The sequence below is a fragment of the Poecile atricapillus genome, chromosome 2 (genome assembly GCF_030490865.1).
Source record: "Poecile atricapillus isolate bPoeAtr1 chromosome 2, bPoeAtr1.hap1, whole genome shotgun sequence".
NCBI classification, from domain to species: domain Eukaryota; kingdom Metazoa; phylum Chordata; class Aves; order Passeriformes; family Paridae; genus Poecile; species Poecile atricapillus.
The window spans coordinates 23,766,726-23,779,506 of record NC_081250.1 but is presented as its reverse complement, the minus strand read 5'-3'; the positions used below and the strand labels follow the sequence as shown (position 1 = coordinate 23,779,506).

The 12,781-nt window shown below is 38.5% G+C and overlaps 1 protein-coding gene across 4 annotated transcripts in view; it reads left to right on the top strand.

The window, feature by feature from the left end:
* CDK6 (cyclin dependent kinase 6) overlaps positions 1–12,781 on the top strand; it is a 127,207-nt gene that overhangs the window by 25,189 nt on the left and 89,237 nt on the right. For all 4 annotated transcript variants that reach the window (XM_058833128.1, XM_058833129.1, XM_058833132.1 and 1 more), the window contains exon 3: positions 6,879–7,014. In XM_058833128.1, the coding sequence (XP_058689111.1) occupies positions 6,879–7,014 (136 nt within the window). The remainder of the gene's footprint in view (positions 1–6,878; positions 7,015–12,781) is intronic.

The following is a 12,781-nucleotide window of genomic DNA, read 5'->3' as shown; positions in this document are numbered from 1 at the left end:
TTTACTTACATGTTGAGCAAATTAGGGAATCTAAAAAGGAATACAGCTGTTCCCTGAGGAAGGTATTATAAAGAAAATCTAAAAAACTTAACAGAGATGCAAACACACTAACAATGAATGGGAGCATCTTTAATTTGTACTCTGAACTGGAAGCTTACGGAAGCTTGCTGGAAGCTCACAGCACTGTATAGCGGCAGTGTACATGACTTTGAAAGGCAGTGTACATTTGCTTGTTGAAGGATCACATGAGAGCACTATTCATAGGTCAGACAGCTATTGCTGATCCTAAACAATCTGTCAACGACTGTCTTCATAACAGGCCATGTTATTTTTCTGATTTGGGGGTGACTTGGCGTGTCCCTCGCCTGCCCGCGAACAGAGTGTTTGGTATGGCAGCACAGCACACAGGCGTGTGTTTAAGCACCACCCAGCTGGTATTTTCCCTCCGTAATGTCAAGGGCTCAGTGTGTGGCCAGTTTGGATAAAATCAGTTGCAGTGAGATTGTTCATGGACTGATGGGGAGTTAAGCATTTTAAACACTGGTGAACTGTAGGATAAGTCCCGGAGAGAAGTTCTGCAAGGCAGGATATAGTTTGAATTATGGAGTCTTATGAGATCCTTTTCTGGTCCTTTGTTAAATCTCCCTCTGTGAAGAAGGTGAAAGAGAAATGACGGTTTGAGGGCTTTGTTTTCTGCTATAAACAAAGGTGCAGAGAGCGTCTTGTCAAGGGTATTTTTCTTTGAAGTAAAACTCTTTTAACAACTGCATCTTTTAGTGGCTTGGGTGGCATATTGAGAAAACGTACTCGGCCTTTTCATCTTTTGGGCACAAATCCTGGTTTCTGTTGAAAATGCAAACTAGTTTTGGTGGTTTCATCGGAGCAGACCTTTGTCTGCATCACAGAACCATTCAGTCTGGCACCAGAGCTCGTCATTGCTTGAGTGGGGCCCAGCGCAGGAGAGCAGGGGTGTTGCAGGTCAGGGCTGCAGTCGGGACTGAGCGTTGAACGCTTGCCCAGTCAGCCCACTCTATCGGACTTTAGCCAGTGCTTTTTACTTCGCTTTCAAGAGCATCTATTTCTCTCTGTCACTTTCTCTGTCTCTCTTCCTCACGCACACTTAAAGAACAAAAACTTCTTTTATACAGTGAAGCATTTTAAATAATTTTTCCAAGTCAGAAAGGGAGAGACACTGGAAAAAATTACAGCACAAAGCTCAGCTTGCAGATGAACGATTGCCTTGTCATCCTAATGTCCCCCTTCCTTCCCTTAAACCTCACTGGTGAGTGGGCTGTAAGCAACAATATTGGCTGGCCTCTGCTGGAATAGGTCTCCAGAACAGGGCTTTCTGCTGCCTTTCTTTCATTGTACAGTTCCTTCTCTGTGGTAGCTCTTTCTGCTCTGTGCATAGTAGATAATGAGCGAGTGGCTTCAGAGTTGAAAATATCTGTCTACAGAACATCTACCTGTCCCAGATAAATTAGTTAATTTTACCTGATGTAAAGTTCAGCCTTTACTGCTGTTTGCCTGAAAGAGATTTCTCATGGAGACAAAAGGTGATCCTGCTACTCTTTCCTGGAAGGGTAGCAAAGCAGGAGAAATGTTCACAAACTCCCCAGAAGCCAGCAGAAAGTAGAGAGTAGAGATTTAAGACATAAAGTTGCTGTGAATGCTATAGACATACCCAAGCCTATTTTATTTAATCGAGTTTGGCTCTGGGCATCTGACTGTTGCTGGATGGAGCTGACTGCGGGCTCGCTGACTGTGCTGCAGGCAGTGCTGTGCCCTCACGCTCTCTGTTTCCAGTACCAAGGTGGTTCTGTTGGGTTCAGTCAAAGTCTGTGTTACGTCGCTGTGTTAGTCTATTGTTAGACTGTTGTTAGTCTGCTCTGGAGGCATTCCTTAAGCACTGATACACATTGGGGCAGATGCAGCTGGAGTTACAAGTACACTATGGTATTGAAGACCCTACATGCCTCTGGAAATGGAACTTAGGTTCTACAAATGTTGTCCCAGGAAAAATGCCATTTAAATACTTTGAATTTAGTGGCCTGTGCGCTTTTTTTTCCATCTAAAAGTGTTTTGCTAAAGCTCCTTTGAGCAAGAAAATTCTACATCTGAAATACCAGCTTTCAGAGGCATGGAGAAGTGGGTGATTGCTGATTAAAATGAGACAAAGCAGTATGTCCTGAACAGAGGGAAAGAGCTCTGTCATATGTTTCAGAGAGGGAAGCTGTATTTCCTGTTTTGCTACGTGGGATTTGGTTCTCCTAATGCACATGTTCCACTCCAGTTGCCCAGCTATTGTCTTTCTTCATCTGAAAGATGACCCCTTTGTTCCAATACATTGGGTATTTGTGATTCCAAGTAGAGACTGGTTTCTGTCAGCAGGCTTTTTTTGCATCAAAATCAAGAGAGGAAAATGTGGCTAATATTAAAAGTAGGGGTAAAACTGTTTTTTTCAAGGAGTACCTAGTTTATAAAGTTGGGGTGAACAAAGAGCTTGCTGCTGAGTGACTTCCCAAGAGCACAAGAGTCTAAGGCTGCTGCTGAAATTTGGACTAAAAGGATGATTGACTGTCATTCTTCAGTACTTCTGGGTATGAGAGACAGAAATCTTTTGTGCTTATGAACTTCCAGGATGAACCTGAGCCAAAGGCAGTAAAAGCAGAAGTTGTTCAGGTCCTCCTCCCCTTATAAACCTCAGTCATTGTGGGGTTTACATAAATGCTGTCAATACACAAGTTCTGTACCGGTTTTCTGTCATGCAGATAAATACCTTTCAGAGTTATGCTGAGGCCACCAAACTCTTTTCATCTATATTTTTTCTCACACTTGTGAAATCTTAAAACTGTAGAGTATTATGCCACTATTTACCTAACCACTGTCTTTTAAAGCATTTCTCCTACACGTAAATCAAAGGCTCCAATTCTCTTCCTCTGTTATGCATAAGCTAGGAAGTAACTCTTTTGAGGAAGACACTGTTCCAACAAAAATTCAAGTAAATCCATGTTATTAGAAGTCTTTAAGAGGTGAGGATTACTCTTGTTCAGTGCTGTTGGTGACTGTACAGGGATACACGTGTTCATGTTGGATTAGTTCTACTGCTGTTAAATAACAGTAAGCCCCTGGACGCAGCAAGTATCTAATTCTTGGTCTTCCTTTTGACTGTGATCCAGTTAATTTTCCATATGTACCTACTCATCTGTTTGACAATAGCCAAAAGAAATTGTGTCCTACAGTTTTTTCAGGTCTTACAGTCAGATCTGTCTTTCGGTACTTCTTGCAGGTGGCTTGGGCTGATGGACTTGATCTCCATTGCTGTTATCTCAGTTTGCTCAGGAAAAAAAATTTATGCTACTTGAAAGTGGGAAACTTCATAGCAATTGTCAGAGCATCTCAAAAGCAAATCTGGTAACATTTAGGGACTTTCTGGGATCGGTTACAGTCTTCCATTCAGTAGATGCAATCGTTTTCAAAGTAATAACTGTCTTTCCTTTAAAAGCATTAGGTATTCATATTGTAAAATGAAGGTTTGCATTTGTCAGATTTTGTGTTGTAAGAAGCTGTGGAGACTTTAAGGTGCGTCATCTGGTTTTCTGCATGCAAAAAATACCAAAGTATTTTTGTAGGAAGGCGGGTATTCTGCTGGATTATAGGAAGATCCACATAATTAAACTAAACACATAAAATAAAACAGAGACAGCTATTTGTAGCTGATAAGCTTCTGCTTTAGTACAATTAACTTGAAAAAATGTCTGCATTAAATCCCATGTTCTCTGTTAGTGTCTCTTCAGCAGCGTTCCAGTTCAGATCGACATGTTGGGCGGTGTATGACTCCCAGCCAAACATCTTGCTAAATACTTGCAGGATTTCCCATAGCGGATCTTACTTTAATCAAATAATTCAAACGTTTCTTTTGTAAGTACAATAGAAGGGCAGGGCTTGTGTTTACAAAGTATTCAGTATGGAAATCCTGTATTAATTGAGGTACATTTACTTCACTTAGGATAAGTGTCCACATAGTAACTCTTTAAATAAAAGCCCTTTTGCTGTTGCCTAGTCCAGAGAGGCAACCACATGCAATGTTAACCCATCACATACAGAAAATCATGAGGAAATGACTTCAGAGATGTTCAATGTAGGCAGCAGAGATGCTGCTAATTAACAAGGACAATTTTATGGGTGATATTCTCACAGTGAATGTAAAAGAGTATAATTTATAAAAAGTAGTTTTATCCCTGTGGAAACTACTAAATAAAGAGGCTGCGTCTTTCTCCATCTATTTCAAGAATGATTAGCAGGAGCAATGCCAGACGGTTTTTTTTTGTACTATCATGGACTCATATAACCTATGATTTAAATTATTATCTTTCTAAGGTAGCAGCTTTATTTTCTGTGAGTAAACACAATGTGCTTCTACCCAGACCAGTGCAGAATCTGGAGCTTTTATGATTAACAGTAAATAGAGTTTCTAACATAAGGAGTATATAAAAAGGAAAGATAATATTATTACTCGGTGATAATATTATTACTCAGTAAAAGGTAACCAGAATTGTGCTTCTCTGAGTTCCTTATTTTGCTGTGCCAGAAAATGCCAGAATCAAAATAACCCACATACAGAAGAATTAACAGAGAGTCAACATTTTCCTCCACAGTGAGTTGGAAATTACATGCTGCTTCTAAGTTTAATACAGTGAAATAATTTTCCTTTTTGCTTGAATAATAACTCTGCTGTAGTTGAAAATATATTTTTGCCAGTGTATTAAATACCTAGAAAAAGGGGTGTTCTAGAACATTTTAGGTGAATGTAGGTCAACACAAAGGAATCATACAGCTGGAAATATTTTCCAGTGTTTATGTTCAGATGTTGAGACCTGTCTGGCTCCTCTCTATTTGCATATGTTGGGGTTATAGGCAGTCCAGCTACATTCCACGTTGATATATATAGATATATTGCAGATTATTAACCTCCAGCCAAATGCCAGAAGATTCCACTTTTCAGGAAGATTTGTGACTTTTCACAAAGCTTATTTACTGTGTACAGGACGTGTACACCCCGTTGAGAGAATCTTAGAGAACGGTTTTTGTCATTATGAGAAACCTGCCAACAAATTTTCTCTTACAGTCACTGTGTTACCATAATAATTAATGTTTGTTTGTTCAGATGATGATTACAGATTAAGTACAGATTAGTCTTCAAGAAGAGGTAGGGTGACAGTCTTTCTTTAACTTTGGTTCCTAATTTATTACTCACTGAAAAGCTTCCTTAACCTAAAATTAGTGTGCATGTATACATTTTCAAAATATGGTGGCTAATAAACAATTTTTTAATACCAGACCAAAGATTATTTAGGAAATGCTGTCAAATGAGAGCACAGCCTTTACCATATGGTAAATGTGAAGTGAAAAATACTTCTCTCTTAAATCTGAATTACGTTCTATTCAGGTGGTTATGCCAATTCTAGTGTTTCCCTCTCTTGTGAAATACATTGAGATTTAAGGTAAGAAGTAAAATCTCAGTGCAAGACCTCATGTACATGTTGTCCTTGTCTGTTTGTCAGATCTCATCTGGGAAAAGCAGGGACCCTCAAAAATTTGTGTGTGATCAGTCATCTTCAGATCCTGCATATAAAGCCTTTAGTCCTTGAACAAACAGCAAAAATATTACTTGAAAACATTACCAGAAATCCTGTACTTCTTAATTCTAATAAAGTAATTCTAAGGAAGAGGATAAAAGTTAAAAGTAATACAACAGCATCACTGATACGATGTTGGAAAAAATAAGCCATAGTATCAACACTAGTTTGGTCTGTTACCAATGCGAGATTCTTCACTTTAACTGTCTAGACCTTTTTCTCAGTAACTCCATTAATTTTTTTAATCTACTGTACCTAGTAAAAGTAGTGATTCATTTTTCTGCCTTGCCTCAGAGAGAAATGTGATCTGATCTTGGAATATAAAATTAAATGAATAAGCACATGAGTAAGGCAGGGAAGAAATGTCCTTCCAATTTAGATGGATTCCTGTTAGGATTTTGTAGAAGTGGAACTTGAGGAAGGGTAGTGAAAATCACTGATATGGGCACATGTTTTTGGAAAAGGTAAAACAGTGGTTAAAGCTCACATGGTAGATGAAGCAGAGAGGATGAGAGAAATGCTACCTAAAAAGAGAAAACAATAGAAAATAGAGTAATCAGATAGGAATGTGGTATTATGAAGAGCTTTGTAAATTAGTTTGATGTTGTGCAACAAGGTGAAATGATAAAGAAGTTCCAGTAAAAGAGTGACCAAAAGTGATGAAAGAAGTTAGTGACATCTTGTGCACAAAGCTTTTTTCCAAACTCTGAAGGTATTTCTTGCATCCAGGAATCTGCAAGAGGAATCAGCGAAAAAATTCTGTTTCTGTTGAAGGAGAGCTAATTATAAAGCTGTGTAATGGTATACATGCGAATTATGTGGAAAGAAACTGAAGGTGCATGCAAACATTTTTTTTCAAGAATATTTCCTGCTTTTTTTTTTTTTTGTAGTGACTATAAGTACTAGAGCCTGGAATGTGGATAAATACAATGTAATTTTCTGTAATAACTCAGATTTCTGTGTCAAAAAAATAAACTCTTTTCATGTAATTATTTTACATTCAACAGCTGATGAATTCTTAATAATTAATCTTATTCCAGAATGCACAAGTGAAAGACTGAGATGGTAACTTTGACACATCAGCTGTTACCTGATGCATCAAGAGCTCAAAGTCTACCTTTGGGAGGCTCTTTTCCATTCTATGTACTGTAAGAAATTTAAATAGACATGCTTGAGATGCAAGGTATGTCTGTACTGGTTCCTGTATACTTACCTCTTCTGTTCCTTTCCTCTTCTCAGATTGTTTGATGTGTGCACCGTGTCACGAACAGACAGAGAGACCAAGTTAACATTAGTGTTTGAACATGTGGATCAAGACTTGACTACTTACTTGGATAAAGTTCCAGAGCCTGGAGTGCCTACTGAAACTATAAAGGTATTTAAGAAGAAAGATATTAGGGAATAATATTTCAGAGATAAATTGTGATCCCATAGGATTTTGTTGCATCAAAATTGAGTAGTGCCCAGCTTGGGACATGAGCTGCAGCACAAAGTAACAGATGTAATCTCTTTGTGAAAATGCTGCTCTTGGGGTTTTATTCCTCTTTCAGAGTTCTAAATTTACTGAATCTACTGAACTTCTACCAAATGGAGCATTCAAGCACAGGAAGGACAGGGACCTGTTGGAGCAAGTCCCCAGAGCAGGGTCACCAAGTTGATTAGAGGGGTGGAGCACTTACCTTATGAGGAAAGGCTCAGAGAATTGGGATTTTTCAGCCTGGAAAAGAGAAGGCTTAGAGGTGACCTAATTGCAGCCTTCCAGTACCTGGAGGGAGCCTACAGGGAGCATGGAGAGCCACTATTTACAGGAGCATGTAGTAACAGGGAAAAGGGGAGTGGTTGAAAACTGAAAGAGTATGTTTAGATTAGAAATTAAGGAAGAATTCTTTTCTGTGAGGGTGGTGAGGCACTGGAACAGGTTGCCCAGAGAAGTCATGGCTGCCCTACCCCTGGAAGTGTTCAAGGACAGGTTGGATGGAGCTCTGAGCTACCTGGTCTAGTGAAAGGTGTCCCTGTGCATGGCAGCAGAATTTTTAAGGTGTTTTCCAGCACCAGTAATGCCATTCTGTGATTCCATGATTCTGTGGAATCATTAAGAATGACCTCGCTCACAGCTGCAGGCCGATGATTCTGTTATTGTTTAGGCAGAGACTACTTGAACCTTCCCTTAAAGGTGAAGTGCTGGATATTGTTAGAATGGATAAAATAAATCCTGTGTTCCTTATCCCTTTTCCTTTGCTTTTTATTTTCCCAAGAGACTACTTCTGTTTTATATCCTACTTGCCAGAAGAGTTTGTGTACATTCTGAGAGAAAGAAATGTTCATTGTGGACCTGTGGTGTGCTCTGCAGAGGGTAGGCTGAAGGGTGGGGAGGTTGTGACCAGTTGTTATAGAAGCTGGGAAAGCTCTCAGTAACTGTTAGGACAATAATGAAGTTGTACTGTCATGTTTTCTCATATTCTGCATCTGTAAGGGAAGACCCCTACCTAGGATAGGATGTGCTTGCATTATTGCTAATAAAATGCATATACCATGTCCTCTGCTTTTCTAGGAATTTCACAACAAAATGCCACATTGAGAATCATAGGTTGAAGTGTTTGACAAAAAATGTATACCTGGGAAGAGAAGCAGAGGGATTAATGTTGCTACATTTTGACTGTGTCTGTTTAACATTTCTTTTGATTTTTTCATTTTCGTGAGGAGAAATAATTTATGCTTTCAGAGATGCATTATCTTTCACTTTTTTAGGTACTTTCTGGAAGTATGTTGTATCATCTTAGTCTGACAAAAGTCCCCAGGGAGGAGAAGAAAACATGAAAACTATTGAAAATATAGTTGTTTCAATAACTTTTTCAACAGCTTCAGACTTAGGAGGTGTTTGATCTTTCAGTATAAAATTAGAACTAAAGCTGATAAAAGATCTATTCACTGGTGTCAAAGCCACACATGTATAATATCAGTCAAGTCACATATGTATAATATCAGTCAGTTCCAGCAACCATGTTTTTAACCAACCGTAGAGGATAAAATAAAATTTTTGAAAAATGGGTACAGCTTTGATTCAGTCAGAAGAAGACTGGAATGTACATATTATATTGCAGGACTGATTTATTATAATGTTATTAAGGTTCTGTTTTCCTCCTAGGACTTTGAAGCTACTTACATGAGCTGTATTTTAACTAACATTTTGAAAATAAGATGCAAGGTGACTGGCATATTATCTAACTAAATATATTGAAATTGATGGGAACTGAAAGACCAAGCCTGTGAAATCTCAGTTTGAAGGCTCTTTTGATCTGTGTTTCATTTAAAGGAAATACAAGACATGAGCACTGTATGAAAGTATTTGTGATTTCCAATTTTTTTTTCTGAAATTTCACTATAAGGCTCTCAAATATATGTTTGAATATACATTTCATAGAGATTATATCCTGATGAAGGAAATCATTGTGCTTACCTTCAAGAAGCACTATTCTGCATGGTTTACTAGTTAACCCAGTCACTATATCTGATAATTTGGCATACAAAGTAGAAAAGCCACACAGGAACAGGGAAGAGAATTTTGGTCTTTTATGTACAGTGCAAGTTCCACTGCAGCTGGTGAAATTAGTGGCTGTAAAATGCAGCTTGTGGTACATAATCTCTTTTTAAATGGGTGAGGAAAAATGTAAAATTGCTGTTTACTTGGTCATCACTGTTGATTTCAGCATTTTCACAGTAGCTGATTTTTTTTTTCTTGAATCCTGTTTGGCACAGGAAAAGAGAGAGATTCAGTTAACTTAACTGAAGTTAACCCTATTGCTTTGTGTTTATGTCAAAGCACCCAGTTTATCGAGGTACCTTTGCTGATAGACAGGGATGATAACATGAGGAAGGGTCTCAAGGCTTATTTTTAGTGTATTTCAATACCTTTGTAATTATACAATCTTTATGGATATTCATGATAGAAATTGAAGCAAAACATACTACTCCTGGCTGCAGGGAAATACTATGAATTTGTAGCAGCTGAGCATTTAACCCAGAGCACATACATCGTTAAATGACTAATCTGACTTTTTATAGTTTGGCTTTTGAGGTTAATATGGATTTGTACTTCATTTATTTTCCAGAATTGCAGACAATTTGTGTAGAGTATTTCCCCTCACCGCCAGCACAGTACAAAACAACTGCCAGTATTGTAAGACCATCTGTTAAAGTTCTGCGTGTGTCAGCAGCACAGAAATGCCAAATGAGCCAAGCTCTTGATAGCTTGAAGTTGAAGGATCTAATGTACCTCTGTGGCACCGTGGTGTAAAATCAACAGTTGTTAGTGGACCTTGAATGACATAAAATTATTGTGAGAGAAGTGTCAGCCCCAAAAGATCTTTTCTGTTTGAATTGACTACCATCATTACATAACACATAGGGAAGGGAGGCTCAGCTTTTGCTGGTTTGGGGCTTGCTGGGGTTTTTGGTTACCAGCTGTCAAGAAATAAGTGACACTGGTACCATTTTAAAAACTTCCTTTATGTTTTGCAGGCAATCATCAGACTGTAGCAGTTCAAAGAAATAAGCCATATTGATTATTTAAACGCAACTAGATCTTTCGTCTTAACGCTGCTCAGCAATGCCTTTCTAATGCCTAAGGTCCTGCTGTAGGTGTCACATCAGAGGGTGTTTTAGGAAGACACAGACAAGTGTCTGTAACATGATAGAGGAGAGGTAGCTTTCCTATGACACACTGCATGGTATTGGGAATGCACACCTAAGAGATAGAGCAGACATGCTCATTCCCCTTTCTGTGCCCAGGAGTGTGGATGCTCACATCCATTTCTGTGGCTCTGGCTTCTGAGTTCTAGGTTATTCTGGACAGAGGAAATCTTTTCTGCTGAAGCCCTTCCATTATTATTTAATGGAGTCTCCTTTGAACTAGAGGGATGGTGAACACTACTTCAAATAGCTGTGGACATAGTGTTCACTTTTGAAAGAGAACTATATTCAGCCTTTAATCTACTTAATAAGCCTTTGGAACTGCTGGACTGTAATCACGCTCACACTTGCTGGCTTCCTTTGTCAGACCTGATTAATATATGTTCCATATGGCATGAATCAGAATCAGCAATGACAACATCTTCCTTCTTTCCTCTCTACCCATCATCTCCTCCCTTCTTTTCTTCCTGGGATACTCTTTAGGGCAGTTTATGTGGAAATGGAAGGTATGAGTTCAGTTTCCTTTGGACACAGCTGTTAGTCATGCACAGGTCTTTGGTAAAGTTAATGGTCTTAGCAGTCGAGACTCGGAGAGACTTGGCTTATTAGGAACTTTTGTTAGTTGACATAAGGGTAGTGGAAGTAGGAATGACATGTCTGTCACAGAAAGATGATTTTCTTTTAAATAGTTAACAGACCACTAAAGCATTTTGATGTCTTAGCCTTTGGGACTGAAGCATGTTTAAGCTGCGTGGTCACATTTTGTTCTGATGTTTGTGAGACTGGCATGGTTTTTTTGTTCCTAAGTAATTTTTATATGAATATGGTTGTTGTAACGCTAATTACATTTTTCATATGGAAATCATACATATGCTACCAAGATGGTGTTTATTGATGTAAAACGCTGCAACGTATTTAATAGTACTTAGCTTTAAATTAATCTATGCATGTGATGGTTTAGTGTATAAAGCTGTACATTAAGTGGTTACAGAACAGTTCTTTGGAGTTCCTTCATCTTATCATATATGTTCCTTCATCTTTGGAGTCATCTTGTGCTGCCAGGCCAAAGAGACTGTAAAAATGAGAGGGGACAACAAACTCTTACTGAGGTTCTTTAATTTTAGTAATGAATAAAGTTAACTTTGTGGTGAGGTAATGTCATTTTAAGTAGGCTTCTTGCAGTAGTTTTCTTACAGAAATTTAGAGTTTAGGCTACATGTGCTAGGTGGGCTGTGCATGTTTCAATCTGACAGTCAGCACAGGAGGGAACAGAAGAAAGGTTTCCATTATAGCAGGTGCATATGTTATCTATCATGGAATGTTGCAAAAGCTGGGAATGTCCTTCTACCCAGGTCTATGATTCATGAATCTTCATGGTATTCCCTCCAGCCTTGAACAGGGCAGCCAAATCACAGAGTGAGCAGGGTTCAATGTATATGCTTTTCTCTGTTGTGTCCTGGTTCCTCACCCAAGTGAATGGCTTACGTGGATAGTTTTTGGTTATTTACATCTTTGCAGAGAAAGCCAATATACCCATCTGATTCAGGTATACAGGTTTTGGTATTTAGATGCCTGAAATTTAGAAAGTACAGCAGTGATCCTAATTCCCTTTTGTGGGCTTATCAGATAGTAGCCCATAAATTGAATTTTTAAATATTAGCCTCAGTCATGGAATACATGTTCTTCTTGCATCCCTTTGCATGTCCTTAGCTTATATTACCTGCTATTAAACCAGGCAGACTCGTCACATCTTTGCAAGACACTTAGAAAATTTATATGAAGATGCTGTTTCTCAGAAAACAGACCAGTGTTCATGTTGTGAGGTAACTCAGCCGTGAGCCAGCTGATCACATCTGAGATGTGAAGCAGATGTCACACAATCATGCAGTTCTGCAAATAAAACAAGATATTCCTGGAAAACAGATTTACCAGTACCAGAGTCTTCAGAGTGTGGCTGCATTTAACAACATCAAAGTTAAAAGTCACCAAAAAAAGAACCTGCTCAAATTAATAAGTAAGATACTAACAGAAGAGCTGTTGTTATCATTTTCCTGTCAGTACTTTTATGGTAAAGAAAGAAGCAAAACTTAATGAGGAATTTGAAGTGTACAAATAACGGATCAGATCCCTAACTGATAGTAACAAGTATAAATCCATTAGCTTCAGTGAAATGGTGCCCATTTGTAGCTGCTAAGGATTTTATTTTTGTGCGGTATTTTGCAACAAATTTTGTTCTCAATCTGTATTATAAATTAGAGTTGCCAGTAAAAATAAATGAAAAACAAAAGGGCTGAACTGATATATCACTTTGGGATAAATCTTTCTTTTTTCGTTCTCTGTTATCCTGCTATTGCGGGGTTGGGCTTCTATGTGAAAGGGTAGCAGGAGAGAGAGTAGGTGTCCTGCACAAGCTCTGAAGGAACTAAGCATTAAAAAATGGATATTCTCCAGAG